The 17,053-nt window shown below is 45.7% G+C and overlaps 1 protein-coding gene across 5 annotated transcripts in view; it reads right to left on the bottom strand.

Annotated features, from left to right (window-relative positions):
* Window positions 1-17,053, bottom strand: part of Stard13 (StAR related lipid transfer domain containing 13) — a 207,328-nt gene that overhangs the window by 21,613 nt on the left and 168,662 nt on the right. For 3 of the 5 annotated variants that reach the window (XM_057764146.1, XM_057764145.1, XM_057764150.1), the window contains exons 4-7: window positions 15,300-15,363; window positions 3,803-5,163; window positions 2,293-2,466; window positions 1,027-1,243 (exon numbers count right to left, since the gene is read on the bottom strand). In XM_057764146.1, the coding sequence (XP_057620129.1) occupies window positions 1,027-1,243; window positions 2,293-2,466; window positions 3,803-5,163; window positions 15,300-15,363 (1,816 nt within the window). The remainder of the gene's footprint in view (window positions 1-1,026; window positions 1,244-2,292; window positions 2,467-3,802; window positions 5,164-15,299; window positions 15,364-17,053) is intronic. The other 2 variants (XM_057764149.1, XM_057764147.1) reach the window with 1 other exon arrangement.

Below are 17,053 nucleotides of genomic sequence, written 5' to 3'. Positions count from 1 at the left end.
CTATGACATAAAAAAATATGCAAACTGTCCATCTGCATGTTGTCTGGCTAGGTCAAGGGCGATTGCCAGGTAGGTCAACCCAAGATGCTTGCAAACTGGCATTCACGTCATCAAGATGCCATTGTGATTTTAAGTTCGGTCTGTTTTGATATTGCTACAAGGGTCAGAGCCAAGATCTCTGAGTTCATGGAGCATAGCCCCATCCTGCCCACTGAGTCCAAGGCAAATCAACAAAGCCCGACCGAGAAGGCTGCTGTGGGTTTTCCTGCACCGTGAAAGAGTGAGGCTGCTACACAGCCACCCTTGCTCAAGGGGCAGTCTGTGAAGCGCCAGTGCGGCTTTTATTTGGGGTGGAGTATGGAAAGAAGTAATGGATGGGAATTTATAAATTATGGGATGGATCTCATTCTGTGCTTGGGTAGAGCCCCCACCATTATGATGGTCCTCAAACTGTCTTTAGGCCGAAAACAGTCTGAGTGTCTCCTTCCTGTGACCTTTCCCATGCCCTCTCAGGCAAGGGGCTGTTGGAGTCAGCTGAAATGGCTTTCACATTTTACTTGTGAGTTTTGAAAAAGAAAAATGTAAATAAATCTGTTTTGCTCACTGTGCTGCTTTGAGAAGTTAATAAAGGGAGACACAGACCTATATTCTGTTTCTTTTCTCTTCTTTGTTCTTCCAGAAACTACGTAACTGGTAAAAGAATGCTGCGGGCTGAATAATGTCTTTGGGATAATAACTGAAAATGTAGTGCAGTCCACAGCTTGCATCTCAATTTCAAGGGAGTGTAAACTAGACATTATAGATACACGTTATTACCGTCAGCTTCCTTTGCTTACACAGTAGCCAAGTAGCCAAGGAGGGACCATTGTCCAAAGCCAGACAGGGACCTAACCTGGCCGTATTAAACCATGACATTGGAGACATTAGTGCCGTTTACTTTTGGTGAGGTATGCCTTGTACCAGATAGGCCCCACTCAGTCCGCCATCCCCTCACCCCAAGCCCATGTTTGGGATTTACCACTCTACCTGATCCAGACAGTTGCTACGTAGATACCTCAGTGCTTGTTGAATGCTCTGAGGCAGGGGCTGTCCTGTTCTCTGGACATGGACTATGAGAGGAACACCGAAGACAGCCTTGTCTCTGTAGTCGGGAACCTTCATCCTCTTCATGAACTTTGGAACGGACCTGGAATTCACAGAAACCAGGTCATGCAAGGTCCCTGGGGCGCAGCGTGCTGAGAGGCTGTGGAAGCAAGCGAGAGGGAGGCCAAGCTCCGGTTGGAATACCTCAGAGGCAAAGGCAGACTTCAGCCTTCTCTACGTCAGTCACAGTCTGTGGCGCTCTACACGCGGCTCTTGCCTACCTGTCATTTCTGCTAAACAGCGTGATTCACATTAGCAAACCATCTTTGTAGCGTAGCTCTGTTTTCAACTCGGGGGTGATGGGCAATTTTCCAATTTAATTGTGACTGAAACAGCTCTCATGTGACGAACACTTAAAACTCCCCCAAACGGAAAGAAACAAAATGTATGCAGAGCTTACAAGAGGAAGAAACTGAAGGGGGAAAAAGATGAACTGTGTTTTCCAGAGCTCGCTCTATATTCTAAAGGGAATTTTAACATGCATGTATAGATATTATGTCTAACACACATGTATATTGATTTGATCACATAATTTATAACCTTTGAAAACATTTTTATAAACACAACATTGATTCTTCTATCCATATGACATGCCATAGTGCTTTATGGTTTTCAAATTCACTCATTCATTCATCATCCACAGTAAGCCTACATACACTATTGATTTTATCAGCTCCCTAATTCCAAAGGCATACTGCAAAATCTCACTTTTACTTGCCAATGGAAGCAGACACATACTTGAAGGATTAGTGGATCAGTGCTGTAAGGGGTGCGCTCTGCACCCGGCCACGGGGACCAGTGACAGATGTCTCCCCACAAACTGCCAGCCATATTGTGTGGCAGGTTCATCTCTAACTCCTGTGTTCACCATTTGTCACTGTTTGCTGGCCTTGCTTCTTTCTCAGAACCTGACTCCCTTCTCTGGAAACCACCCAGGAGCTAGAAATAAAGCAACCCGCCCCCCATGCTTCGTTGGGCCTAGCCCAGCTGCCCAGAGGGCAGATGACAAGCAGAAGTCTCCGTGATTTCCAGGAAAGGGAAGTGCAGATGGTGCTTGGTTCTCCAGACACCAGGATATAAACACTGGAGGCTTTCTGCAACGACACAGTTAACTCTGAGCATGTGCTCGCCTGTGAACATGCTACATACCAGGTCCAGCCGTGCTTGTTAGACATGGAGTACTTCTCCATGATGGCTGTGAGACGAAGCAGCGAGAAGCGCTGGAGCAGGTTCAGCTGGGCCGCCGTCTGGCTGCTGATGTGCGGGGTGGCTGGAGACGGCTGCGGTTGGTGTGAGAGGTGGAAGCTGCTCCATCGCAGTCGCCTGAAACACAGAAGGCCAGCGCTGTCAGTCACCAGGTCGAGGGTAACTAAAAAGGTCCAGCCACCTAGCCCTTCGGTACAAATGGCTGCCCAGGAGGTTCTGAGCCAAAAACATCACAGAGCAAAAGGAACAAAGACAGAGCGCTGGACTTGCCGGCTTGTATAAACCCAGAATAGGGTGTGTTGATTATTTCATTTAAAAGTAGGAAATGCTGTACAACCAAATAATGTGGGATTTAAATAAGTGATATAATCCTTTAAAAAAAAAAAACCTTGCTTATTCTCAAATTCACTTCCAAAGTGTCCAGAGCAGCTAAACCAGGTACATGCGTGTGTGCGTGCGTGTGTGTGTGTGTGTGTGTGTACCTGGATGTGTGAGAAAGTGAAAGACGACAGAAAGGGAACGAGAGACAGATGGAGGCAGAGACAGAGATAGAAGAGATAGTGAGACAAAGAGACAGAGACATAAAACAGAGAGAATGGGGGGGGGATACACAGGGGAGATTCTCAAACACAAGGCCGTACAGCATTTTCTACTTTTTATGCGTGCCTCCTCACTGTCCTTTGTGATGGAGCTGGCATCTGAAGGTGACAGGCACAGATGACACACCCCTGAGTCCTACAATACATCCCTGCCTCAACTGGAACCCAGGTGGCACCCACCGATGGCAGGAGTTAGAGACCTCGGTTTGTTTCTCAGGATGCTTCTGCACACCAGTTTTGTCTGTTGTCTGAATGATAACTGCAGCAGCACAAGGCATAAATACGCCTCACATCTCATAGAATTAAAAATAAATCTTGCGCACAGGGACTGGGTCACAGTTGTCTATGCTCCTCCACCTACAGTGTTTCTTTAGATTTCCCTTGAACAAAACTAAGTTTGAAACAAAGGACAAACAAAGAAATGTATGTGTACTGACATGGATTTGGTCCCTCTGTCTGTAAAAACAACTCTGTTGAAATAATTCTTAACCTTGTGTGTGCTTAGAACAGCCCCAGGCAATTGTAAAACAGGCAGTCCACCTGTGTTAAGGAAATAACCAAAGAGGATGAAGAGATGGCTCAGCAGCTAAAAGCACTGGCTGCTCTTGCAGAGGACCTGGGTTCGGTTCCCAGCACCCACATAGCAACTTACAGTGATCTGTAACTCCAGTTCCAGGGAATCTGGTGCCCTCTTCTGATTTCTGAGGGTACTGCATACACATGGTATATACACACACACACACACACACACACACACACACACACACACACACAGTGATAAAAAGAAACAAAACCAAAAACCACAGCCACCATAGCAAAGAAGATTCACAACTTCATAACAACATGTGACCCACCTGTTTGGCCTGGTCAGAGAGGCCCCCACACCAGAGTCCCTTCTTTCTTTGACCCCGGCAGCTTCTGATTCATTCAGAGAAGTTCCATCCCTTTCCATGTCACTGGGTGTCGTCTGACCTTCTGAGACGGAGTTGCCTTCAAAATCTAAAGTGATCTGGTTGGGAGATGGAAACGGGGATAAAGCAGGCTCCCCTGCCAGCACATCGTGACTTTGCAGTTCAGGTAAGATATCTTTTGACCAGTCATCCACCACTTCTTGGATGCCGTTGACATGCTGCAAGATGTCATCCAGCTGTGGGAGGAGGCCATCTTTCTCCAGGTCCAAGAGATCTCCTGTGCTGGCATATAGATGTGAGCCGGGGACATTGTCATAGATACTGACCCGACTGGCTCTGTGGCAGGACGCCATGAGTCTGGGTTCCCTCATGCCTGGGCCCTGTTGTCTGCCCAGGGAGATGCCTCCGGTCCTCCAGTTAATCCCATTGCTGTTGTCTGAGGGTGACAGGCTTTCTATAGAAAGTGCCTTAGGGAACGTTCCTGGTTTGTGATCCTTGGGAATATGTACCACCAAGTTCTCTTGGGAATGAAACCCATGCGTGTGGTTTTGGTCCCCTGTATCTGGTGGCGCTGTCCCTGCCAGCACATCCAGGTCCTCCAGGTACATGCCCCCACGCTTGTTGGCCTCATGGTGGCACTTGCGCTCCTTCATACACGGAGTGCTCACTCGGCTGCTGTTCTCCAAGGGGCTGCTCTCACCACTTGACTTACTGGAGCAGGGAAGCGCTTTCCTGCAGGCAGCTGGAGGCGAGGTCTGCACATCGCCATTGGGTATCGGGACGTACTGCATGGCCTTAAAGGATTCTGGCTCCTGCTGCAGCACAGGCCCACTGATGACCAGGCCACCTGTCCGCCCTGACCCCTTATGCCTCCCGTGTGCTCCCTTAGCTCGAAGGGTATCCATGCGTTTCAAAAACGACTTGGCTCTGGCCCTGGCGGGTTTCTCATTCTTGGGGTGGGAAGGGTAGCCGAGACTGTCTCGGGGAGACTGTGGGAGGCCGCTGCTGACCAGGGTGCCCTCTAGAACTAGTGGGCTGTCGACACAGTGTTGCCCTGAGTGGCTGCGGCTGTCGCTGCCCCCGCTGCTTTCGCTATGAATGGAGCAGACCTCGGGTTCACTCAGATCCGTGAGCACACTCTCGCTGCTGGTTGTGTTTCTCATCCTAGGGCCTCCTGGGGACCCGTTTCTGTCTGCCCCTGGGAAGAGCGTGTGCAGGTCATCCACACGGGACCACCTGCGGCTGCTTCTCTGGAAAGTCCATTTGCTGCTGATGCAGAGATCTTCCTCATCCGAGTCGTCACCCTGCAAAAGACAAGGAAAACGCTCATGTCCACAGATCATGGCTACATGGTGCTCCCATCATGTTCTCTCTGTCTTCCTATATATGTTTGTATATAAAATATGTGTGAAATATATGAAACTGTCATTCATACATATATAAATGTGCATATATACACACACACACATATATATACACACATACATAAACACATATATAATTTTATTTTCCAGTACTTCCTTTGTTTCTAAGCGTTTTCCTTCTGGTTACTGAGTGTGCAGGCACCATCTGACCAGACAATGGAGCCAGCGGCAGTAGCCTTTCCACAGTAGGTCAGCACCACCAACACAGGTCAGGCACTTCTTTCCTTTCCAAATACCTCTCGGATGAGTTCAGGGGCGACTATTCATAGCTCTCCTCCGAACCTTAGCCTCACTCCTTACCTTAGTCCCTAAAATCCTCAATCCTTGTCATTCCTTTCTCCTAAGCATCACCAGTGGACTCACGGGCTGTACTCTGAAAAGTAGTGAAGTCGGTAGCAATTTAGGCTCACACTCGAAGAGAGTCCCACCCAGCCGCTCCGGCTTCTCGGGTTGAATGAACTTGGATCATAGTGCCTACGGCTGTGCACACCTTCCAGTTGCTGTGGTTGCGAAGTTTTGCATTCTGCATGCCACACACTGACCTATCTGTTTCGTGATGGAATTTGCAGCCTGTGACACACAGAAGCCCACCTTCCCCGAGGCTAGCGGTGTCCCTGTTTATTTTTGTCTATCCCTTGGGCCCAGAAATCATTTACTTCCCCATATGAAGGAGACATCGGCTCACAGCCCTCCTTACCATGGTTTTCACTAAGACCTAAGTTGGAACCATTTTTCAGATCAATTCCCAGGTTTGTCTTTACTCTCATTGTCTTACTTGGGGCCCTCAACACCGCTCTCTGGACGTACTCTAGGAAAAAAGCTGGCTAGAATCCTGATCTCTGGAATGTTTCCTGTCTCACCAGCTTCTCAGAATGTGATCCATTTACTCAGCTCAGAAGCCTCCAGTTTGAGAGCCTGCTCTCAGCTGGAAGGAACAGGGCCTGACTTTATTCACTTTGCTCGTAGTTAGATGCTCCCGGACACCATGCCTGTAAGAATCGTTTAATTCTATTCTTATTGTTCATTGGACTTATCTTCCTTTGGCATCTGGTTAAAAGCCCTGGCTCCGAGTGACCATGGTACCACAAGTCTCTCATCTCCTCCGAAGGAAATTCCCATCACCTCCAGTCAGGCTGAAAATAGGCTCTGACTCACAGGCTTTCCTCGGGGAATTAAACAAGGCTGTGCATTTAGCAGTGGGGTTCTGTTCTTCCCAATGTTTGTGCCATTGCTTGTCTATCTTTTCACTCTTCTGACACCCACCTTAGTTCCCTAACCTCCCAATATGTTGTTTAAGGCTAAATACAGATTCGGAAGACTTAACTCACGCAAAGTCAATTGGACCCAATCGCAATATTCAAGCCTAAGGCGGAAGAAGCTACAAAGTCAAAGGCACTTCTAAGAATTGTATGGCGGTTCCACCACAGTGGGAAGATAATTTACCTTTGGTTTTTTAAGGACAAATTTGTGTAACGTTTTGGTGAAATAAACTGAAAAATTAAAACTCCATGTACACACAGAGCTAGGAAAACTCAAAATGGATTTTCTGATATTTTCTAGCTCCTTTCATGATTTTTATCATAAAACAACAACAAAACAAGAAAATATCAGAGCTGTTGATGCATGAGTAACCACCACAGCTGAGGCTAAACTTACTGGATTTCATAGCACATTTTTGGGAACTTGTAAAAAGATGACAAAATTTTAGGGCAGGCAAATGAAGGAGCCACTACCTTTAAAGAAATAAAAATGTTTAAAAATAGAAACTATATTATTTAATGTTGGTTCCAACTATTCTCTCTCTACCTCTACCTCTCTCTCTAGTTACTAACACTAGAAAACCACATACAAGTTGGATAAGACCTCATTTATTTAGGTTAAGAAAGGATGCGAAGCCAGGCTCTGAGGACTGGAGCCAGAGAGCTGGTCCCTTCTAGAGGGCTCAAATTGCTTATTAGCCCAGACTTAGTCCACAGGAAAACAGCCACAACCCAACCAAGGCATCTGACAAAATGGCAGACTCCTTGAGAAAGAGGAACAGTATAAGGATATTCTGTGGCAATTAAGTTCTTTGAACCAAAGCAAACAAACAAAACCGAAGGGGTGTGGGGGAGAGCTAAGCCAAGTAAAATGAAAACTGCACCTATTATCATTAGCACTCAGGGCAGAGAACAGTCAAAGGCAGCCCCATGCTGCGTCTTTAAAACTGCTGATGGGGACTGGGGTGAGAACGGTGTTTGCCAGCACTGCAGAGAAGATGCAACCGTATTACACCCTCGCACAGTGTTATCCTGTCCACCTTCCTTCACTCGTTTATTCCCAATCCAAAACAGTCAGTGCTAACATGCTCTAAAATCCAAACATTTGCAAGCACCAACACGATGTTGCAGATAAAAATTTCACACCTGTAATGGGTTGTAGTTTAAAAAAAAATGCAAGCACATTAAAATTGTACACAATTGCCCTAAGGTCGTATGCACAAGACATTCTTTCTATGTTTATGAACTATCAATTAATTTCATGCTTAGATTTTGCTCTCATTCCCATATAGGATAGATACTACATATAATACAATATACATATGTAACAATACATATATAAAACATATACATTATGCATATGCAAATATCTAAATATAAATCACTGCTAGTCTAATCACTTCGGATAAGGAATATTCAACCTGTAGTCTGGTTTAGTCTATCTAAAAAATGCTGAGCATCAATTCACAAATTTATTTAATAATGTGCCACATAGTCCTGACCTACAATGTGTTGAAAACAAACAAACAAACATTGTTTCAAAGTGTAAGTTTCCTTCACATGCTTGGGACGAGGTCAAGTATCAGGTACACGACAGACTCCGTAGCCGGACTGGTAGTATACCGACAGTTTCAGAGATTATCACATTGCACTGGTTGGTCCTTTCTTTTGGGGCTAGAAACAGTTTGTGTTTATCTTGAATTGTCATGTGGAGCTCTAGAGAGCTGAACATGTGTATAGGGAAAAAAACACTTCAAACTGACTTGACTTTCCAGTCGGAATGGCTTAGCGTATTACAGAAACACTATGGACACAGAACGTGAGAACTTCAGCAAGTCAGCAGATAAAAGTCTGGTAGGATGCTGTTGGGAAGAGGTGGCTAGCTGTGCTGGATGCTGAGAGGGTTTGTGAGTGGAAAGGGTCACACCACTGAGACATGATCAAAAGACAGGGAACAGCTGAAGAAGGGATTTCTGGAGGTGTGCTCTAAGGTCATGCCCGCTTTAAGCACTGTTCAAAACAGGGAGAATTCGTGCTTTTAAAACCCAAAGATGGCATGAGGTCATGCCCGAAGGATCTTAAGTTGGGTACCCTCCTCAAGAATCAGTTTTCTCCATCACAAATATAAAAGACGACAGAACATATATAACATACATACGTATATAGCTGTATATATGTTAGTTCATAAACAGAACTAAATGCAGCTATATGTGACAAAGCTATTTAAATTTCAAAGTGATAGAACCGATTATGACAGTCATAGACCCAGGGTGAGTACTGGCCCCATACACCAACTCTGAGATCTATGCATGATGAATCTTTTGGAGGCTAACATGACAATACAAACGGAAAGCTGTATGCCACGAAACCTGGCTTCATACGGTTGAAGACAGTTCAGTTGTTCACGGTTCAGACTCATAATTAAAATGACAAGAGTTCAATTTCCAGCACCCAGAGACATCCACACATAGGTCGCTTTATGCACAAAGTTGCTGAAAATATTGCAGTAAATCAGCTGCAAATTATGAATAACGGTACAGGTGCAAACAAATACATCTCATGTAGGACTTGGGCCCATCTCCAATATGCCTTTTCATATGAATAAATATTCAGAACTCTGAGAAGAAATCAAATCTAAACAACTTTCTTCGGTAGCATCTTGGGTAAGGAGTAAGGGGCCTGGGACTGAAGGATGTCCTGTGAAGAAGCTGAAATTGCATGATGTGCAGTTCTATCCCTTTCAAAGTGACTGATTTATTCTTCCTTTATGTGTATGAGTGTTTCATCTGCATGTATGTACGAGCACTGCATTTGTCTGGTGCCAGTGGAGGCAAGAAGAGGCCCTCAGGTATTGAGTCTACCTGCTATAATCTACAACGTATCATGTGTGACCCATTGTTTTCCACAGACACGTCATACATCTGTAGCCTCATAATTTCAGGCTATGGCTAATGGGGAAACATGGACTTTGAAAATACAGCACTACTTAACTTCATTTTGAGTGGTAACATCTGAAGGAATAGCCTAAGCTTTGAAATGATGCTAAAATCTCATTCCACTGTTGAGCATAAGGCCAATTTCTTTAGGATGGCTGATACAGAACAGCACAAGAAAGACTTTACATGTCTGGCATTCCCTTTGAGTACCGTGGCCGACCGGCCTAACTAGATTACAAACACAAGGCTCAGACATATTAAACACCTTATAGACTCGGTGTTGTTCACAGTGGGCACACGGCATTTAACACAGGGAGCTAGATTCCTGCTATTAATATTGATAAAGAACAAGAAGTTACCAGCATAATAATGCATATTTATCATGCACACTTTCCATTCTATATTTCTTAATACCCACTCTACTTTTTTTTAATTAGAAGGCAACTTTGTGCTGGTCATATCTAATACTAAAAACATTTATTCTTATATTTTCTGTTTATTTCTTAAAATTCATATATCTGACAATTCATTTGTATTAAAATTTACAAAAATGTCAGTGTTGACTGGCAGAGGAACTAAAACATACAGGCAGTTCATCACACAGGCACTCGAGGAAATTTCTTCCAGATATGGTCTCTGTGAAACGTCAGCTATAAGTAGTTTAGGCTCACAGGACATGTGGTCTCTGTTGGAGAATCAGTTCCACTCTGCTGAGTGTGACTGTGTTCTAATAAAACTTTATTTATAAAAACAGAAGCAGCAGCTTTCCAGCCTGTGCCCTAGAAGGCAGAGCAGAGCTGTGGTGAGAAAGAAAAAGCCTTTTTCTATGCTTCTCCTGAGAAAAGCAGTAGCTTCAGGTTTACCAGCCATTTTTTTTTTTGTTTTTTGTTTTTTTTTGGTTTTTGGTTTTTCGAGACAGGGTTTCTCTGTGGTTTTGGAGCCTGTCCTGGAACTAGCTCTTGTAGACCAGGCTGGTCTCGAACTCACAGAGATCCGCCTGCCTCTGCCTCCCAAGTGCTGGGATTAAAGGCATGCGCCACCACTGCCTGGCGCATTTTTTCTTTTTTATAAGAAGTCTTTTCGATTTAAAGAGTTTGCCCGCTGAGGGAATTGTCGGGGATGCTCTCAGAAGGGGATCCTGTAGTGGCTGGGTGGGAGGCTGGAAAACACCACAGAAGACCCTTCCCAACTCAGAGGATGCTAAGACATCCACATGTTATCTGCAAGTCACGTCTGTTCACATTCCCCAGCCACTGGGATGGTGGCCACTGTGTTCATTTCCTCTTCCTTGCCTCTGCTGCTTACAGCTGCCAGGAAGGGCTGATTTGGTAGGAGACATGGGGCGTGGAAGTCAATGTCCCGGGGGGAGGGTGGAAACTGGGCCCCTTGTCACAGTTGTGGGAACACAGTAATGCCCTTGGCATCCAGGTGGGGAGGTTCTGGCCTGAAGGTTTTACTCATGGTTTCTGCGTGGCTTTCCACCTTTGGTCATGATTTAGTGGGTGCCTTCTTCTGGAGAACTTGTTCCCTCACAGGCCACCCAGGGCCATTCAATGTCATTATGATGCTAGCATGGATTAGTCCGTAGTGACATTTGTCCAAGAACAGGGAACTTGGTTTTGCCTTGTTCTTAGTTTGGACGAGCCTCCTGTGTTTGGCTTTTTTCTAAATGAGAACATTGTTTACTAAAATTACATATTCCTTAGGCATGGATGCCACTGGAAACTGAGAAACGGGTTTTTTATAAAAACAAAACAAAACAGGTTAGGGGAGCCACACACATCTGCAGCTGGGACAGGAGGATAGTCCACAGTTGTACAGACATTTAGAAGCTCAAGATGCGACTTCCATTAACTTGGTTGGTGGGCAGGCTTAGGAACCAATCCAACTGCTGGAGAGTCCCCATTTTAGAAACGCCTCTCATTAGGGTTCTGGTGAGTCTGTAGCTCAGGTACAGTGAGGGTCAAGAGCCGCCACATGAGGGCAGGGGTCATGTGACGTGTATATAAGCAGAACAGACACCAAGCCAAACAGGAACCCAGCTTCAGTACTGTCATTTATTTTCGGACTTCTATTTTCATCCCTTGGCTCAGCTCATCGAATCTTCAAACTTAATTTCCACAGACAGGCACAATAAACTGTGGACCTTCGTACTGACGGCAAGACACGCATCTGTGGTAAGATCAGTGCACTGTCTGTATGCCTTGGGCCAAGGGACTGACACACTTTTAGGGTCCAGAATAATTCCCAAAATCTTCGAAAAGGTGAAGAAGTGGTTGGGTTCAAATCTCATCCCTGCTTTTTGTGTGTGTGGTTTTCGGGCAACTGACTGACCTGCTGAGTTTGTTCATCTTTAACATGGAGCACAGGACCTTCCAGAGAGATACCATGTCAGTATTAGCTAGTCACCCTGGCTGCCATGCAAGCCCACAGAGCCTTCCCATAGGTCCACCCACCTCCAAGAGAGTAATGTGGCCGTGGATGGCTGAGGTATGTATGGACCATACAATTCAAGTCAATGACTCTTGCAGATTGAAGATGAAGATTCTGTTTCATAGATTTCTTGAAAAGAGGACAGCCATGGGACACCGCTGTCTCAGCTCCTTGATTCTTGTTGTTACTCACTTTCTATCTATGTCCAAAGGTGGCTGGAGCTCCATGGGCACTGGATTCTCGAGTCTCCCCCTCCCCCCATATCATTTGGCCTAGTCCCAGTCTCTATTCAAAAAAGTGCTTTTGTTTGGTTATAAAACAAAGGACCAGGCTACAGTTTATGCCAGGGCTGGATCTCAGAACGGGGTGCTGCTATCCAGCATGGTAGCCAGGATTGAGACTGGCAAGTGAGGGGAGACCACGTGTTGGAATGTTTTTATTTGGAAACTCAGCCTCTGAGTCTTTAATTTGCTATTAGATTCACGTGCACGTATTTGTGAGGCCCCCATGACTAAGCGGGGAGCGAATGGGCATGCACCACTGCGGCTAACACAAGAAATGTCCCAAGCCTGCCAGAATACCGAGGTAACGAATTGAGAGAGTGGCTTTTGTGGAGGCTGCACGGAGAGCCGGGAGAACATCGTCATGGCTATCCTGCCTGAGGGGTCTGAAAAGCAGGCGACAGCAAAAACCCCATCACTTCACATTGTGGGAAACAACATGGGCCATTAGTTTGTGACAGTCTCTTTTGTGAGAGATCTCCACAGGCCAGCCACCTAAGGACCCTTGTTTTAGACTCACGAGAAGGGCTGTATGTGGTTTAATAAGAACCATGTGTTATAATCAAAACAACATCTGACCCACATGCTCAAATAGTAAGGGCACTTCTCAAGGGGTCTACTTGCGCAGGCAGTTGTCGGGAGGTCTGTTCCCATGTTTCAGATTTCTCTGTGGCCTGAATAACTCCCTCATGTTTGAATATCACTCTGGATATTGTTTTCCACTCTTCTACCTCCTCAGCTGAAATCCTTGGTTCTGGCTCCAATCCCAAACTGCTTTGAAGGTGAAGTCAAGAGTCTTTGAGGGGCGCTGCCTCTGAGTAGAAACCTGGGGGGTTGGTTTTAAAGAGTTAGGGAACTCCAGGGTGAGTCAAAATGCATTAGGGGTAATTGTTGCTCCGTGCAAGCCGGAATAAAGGATACTCTCTTTGCTTCAAAAACAACCCCAGATTCGACTGACTACACATGGAGACACAACATGAAAAAAGTCCTCTGTGATTTAATCCTGAACTTTCAAGTCCGTGAGGTTGGAGACAGAGCAAGGCAAGGAGGCAGAGCCTTGGTTAGGGAAATAAGTCGCTCCTAAGGACACTGTTGAGGTCATAAGCCATCCGTGTGACTCTCCCGGGGGCTCTGAGCACATGCCAGGCTTAATTTCTTTGTGCAGACCGCAGAGACGCTCCATGCAAATGAGATAATGTAATGAGCAGAGTCCCTAGATGTTGGTCATCAATGAAGCACATTTTATTACCCACAATGCTCAGGTCCAGGAGTGTTCGGCATGTTGGACTTGGGTTGTATTTGATTTTGGAATGTCCTCATTGGCTTTATTGCTTAGTCAGAAACTATGGAATCCATTCCTGCCTGAAATCCAAAACTTTTGACGGTCATAAGCGCACTTGAACAATTTAGATTTTCTAAGTATTGGTTCACATCTGTCAACTCAGCACTTGGGAAGCAGAGGCAGGAGGATCAGGAATTCAAAGCCAGCCTTGATTACACTGCAAGTTCAAGGCTAGCTGCATGAAACTCTGTCTCTAAAAACTTAGACAAAAAAAAAAAAACCCAACAAACAAACAAATAAGCAAGCAAACAAAAAAACAAAAACAAAAACCCAAAAAACAAAAAGGGATTTTAGACTCTATTGATTTTAGGTTCCTTATGGATGCTAAATCTGTCGTTCCTTCCTCCCCTTCCCTCTCCTCCCTCATCTTTCTCTTCTTTTGTTCTTTCTGTACTGCATCCAAATGAATCTTGGGCCCAGAATATTGTACACAAGTGCTCAGCCACCGAGCCACACCCCCGCTTTGCCGCTTCCTTTCCAAACTGAAATGTCCACTCTTGTACAAATGAAGAGAACAGTCTGCAAGATGTCCTGTGAGAAGCAGGGATCGTAGTAACTGTTAAAGTGGGGGAGAGTGGCCTGGAGTCGCACTGTCCCCCAACTCCTGTACCCCACTGCCAAATGAATCTGCCAAAGAACAGACATGTACTTAAAAGAAAATGTGACTTAGAACCAGCTGGAAGCTACATGGCATGGCCCCATCAGCCTTTCCCTGAATCTCATAATCCACTAATCGCTCTGGAGTACCTGGAGTCACACGTGGGTTGCCAGTTACAGCTGCCACCCTTCTGAAAGGGGATGTCAAAGAACTGACATATTCATTTCTTCGCCCGAACCTTTTGATAAAAAAACATCAACAACCAAACTGCTAAAACAAGCCAAAACAATGAAATTGCTAAATCCACCTCTCCGTATGATCTTATGACAGGCTTACTCATGCTAGTGGGAATAAGATGGGATATTTGGAAAGGAAACAGATGGTGGGGTGTGTTAGAATTTAAGCATAACCTGGCCAGGCCCCTTGGGAACCTTGGCCAGTCCAGGGTCCTGACAATGCCATCCTACAGTGTCCCTTTCCCTTGGCAAAGCTGGCTTGCACATGCGCCAAGCCCCCTCCCTCCTTCCCTCCCTCTTCCTCTCCCCTTCCACCCCTCTTCTCATGCTGCTCTGCACTTTCTTTTTCTCCCCTCCCAACAAAACTCTCCACGTGAGCACTGTTTGCAGGCGTGGGACCCTTTGGCTCAAACCTGCCAAGGTCATTCTCGGTCGTTTTTAAAATTCTAACAGGTGGGCATGTGAGAATTTTGCCTTGGTTCAATGCTTTCTTTCTTTCTTTCTTTCTTTCTTTCTTTCTTTCTTTCTTTCTTTCTTTCTTTCTTTCTTTCTTTCTCTTCTTCCCTTCCCTTCCCTTCCCTTCCCTTCCCTTCCCTTCCCTCCCTCCCTCCCTCCCTCCCTCCCTCCCTCCCTCCCTCCCTCCCTCCCTCCCTCCCTCCCTCCCTTCTTTCCTTCCAAGAGTTGTGTGTGTGCGCCGGTGTGTGTATGTGCACACGCGTGCGTTCACACATCCATGGAGGCCAGAAGAGAGCATGAGATCCCCTGGACCTGAAGCAATCGCATGTGTGCTGGGAACTAAACTCCCACATTCTGGACGAGCAGCAAGTGCTCTTAACCACTGAGCCAGCTCTCCAAGCCCCGCATGTTTTTTCAGTCTGTGAATACAGGATGCTTTGTTGGTGTGGTCACGGTCTCTGAGAGCTGCACCCACCTTTTTCCTTTGGAAGTTCACATCAAGTCTCATTGAGGCGCACTTGTTCAACGTATTAAGTCGTCTAAAAAAAAGGAAAATGTGATGATTTACTAAGGGTGCATACCTTTCTCCTAGTCTGCTAACCTTTCTTTACTTTCGGTAAACTTGAAAGCGTAGAATCAACCAGTTATGTTGCAGGGCATTGCAGCGTCTCCAGAAAGTGTGCTACAGAATGATTTAAGATAGTTTCAATGCGTTCTCTAGCCTTCTGATCAGAGAGCCTTCCAATCCCCAGCCCTTTCCTGCTCTAAACCCAGGCGCTTCCTGCCTCCTCCTTTTCTTAGAAACCACGCGTGCGCAGGACAATTTTAACCATCCTTTCACCTGGCCCATCCTCATTGTCCACTGCCCGCTCTGTCGAGCCCGTCCGGTTACAGATCCCTTCAGGCACGCTTTTATTTTTGTCTTCGCTCCTGCTCTGCAGCAGTGATTACACATGGGAAAACAATTCACAGCACAGTGAGTGATTCACGCTCCGTCTTCCCACAAACCTGTATGTTGAAGCCATCACCCCACGTCACTGAATTCAGCGGTTAAGAGAACTGCCTGCTTTTCCAAAGGTCCTGAGTTCAATTCCCATCAACCACATGGTGGCTCACAACCATCTGTAATGAGATCTGGAGCCCTCTTGAGGAAGAGATCTGGTGAGTCATTATCAACAACTTAGACCATGAAACCCAAGATGAACAAGTTCAGCAGAACTGCCGTATATGGACTACCCATTTTTAAAAAAATAATAATGTCACTACGGTCAAGTAAGGCCATAAGGGAGAAAAGCTGACCCCTGGGATTAATGTCCCTGTAAGAGAAGACACAGGGTGTGCATGCACTCTCCTGCTTCAGCACAAGGGGAGACAGAGGTCTCTAGGAAGGAGGTCATCAACAACCAAATTCTTGAATTGCGGAAAGTAAGTAACCCACCGTTAAGCTGTCCAGTAGCTGGTATTCTGTGGTGGCAGCATGTGCCAACTAATAAAGTTGCTTTCCATCCTCAGCTAGACTCTCAAAACTGAGACCCAGCAGAATTTCTTCCAGCCCCCTGTCCCCGCCCGTCCCCACTTCCCCCACAAGGCTCGAGACCACCAAAGCTTCACTTCTACCTCCGCTGGGAAGGAAAAAGAGGACGCTAGCAGGCGTGCATTCCTGTAATTTTCCTTTCCTTTGTCTTAAATTGTTTCTCCTTGTTTGTTTACCTTGCTGTGCTGGCTGCTTCCAAGGGAAAGACGGTCCTTTTGTTCTTCAAAATGAACTCTTTGGCCTTGTTTCTGCTTCAAATTCTCTCACCTGTTTGCCTCTCTGAGTCCATTCTAATTCTGATGAACAAGCAGGGTATCAAGTCCTCCAATCCCGTCTCTCACCTTGGTTTACAGTGTCCCGGCATTCCCCATCCTTTTACTTCTTAACTGCTGAGAACAGCCTCCAACTTCATTCATTCTTAAGTTTTGATTCCCTGAAAACTCTTGGCCAACACCTTTATTATTTTGTGTTAATTCTTTCTTTCCTTTTCTTTCTTTCTTTCTTCCTTCCTTCCTTTCTTTCTTTCTTTCTTTCTTTCTTTCTTTCTTTCTTTCTTTCTTTCTTTCTTTCTTTCTTTCTTCTTTTTAAGTTTGCGTGGGGATTAAGAGTCACTTGTCACTCCTTGTATCTGTGCCGCTCTTCTGGAAGTTCTTGTAACATTTGGCATTTATCTCCAAAACCATTTTCATACCATG

This window comes from Chionomys nivalis, chromosome 3, assembly GCF_950005125.1.
Source record: "Chionomys nivalis chromosome 3, mChiNiv1.1, whole genome shotgun sequence".
Taxonomy (NCBI): Eukaryota; Metazoa; Chordata; class Mammalia; order Rodentia; family Cricetidae; genus Chionomys; species Chionomys nivalis.
This window is presented reverse-complemented; position numbering and strand designations above follow the sequence as displayed.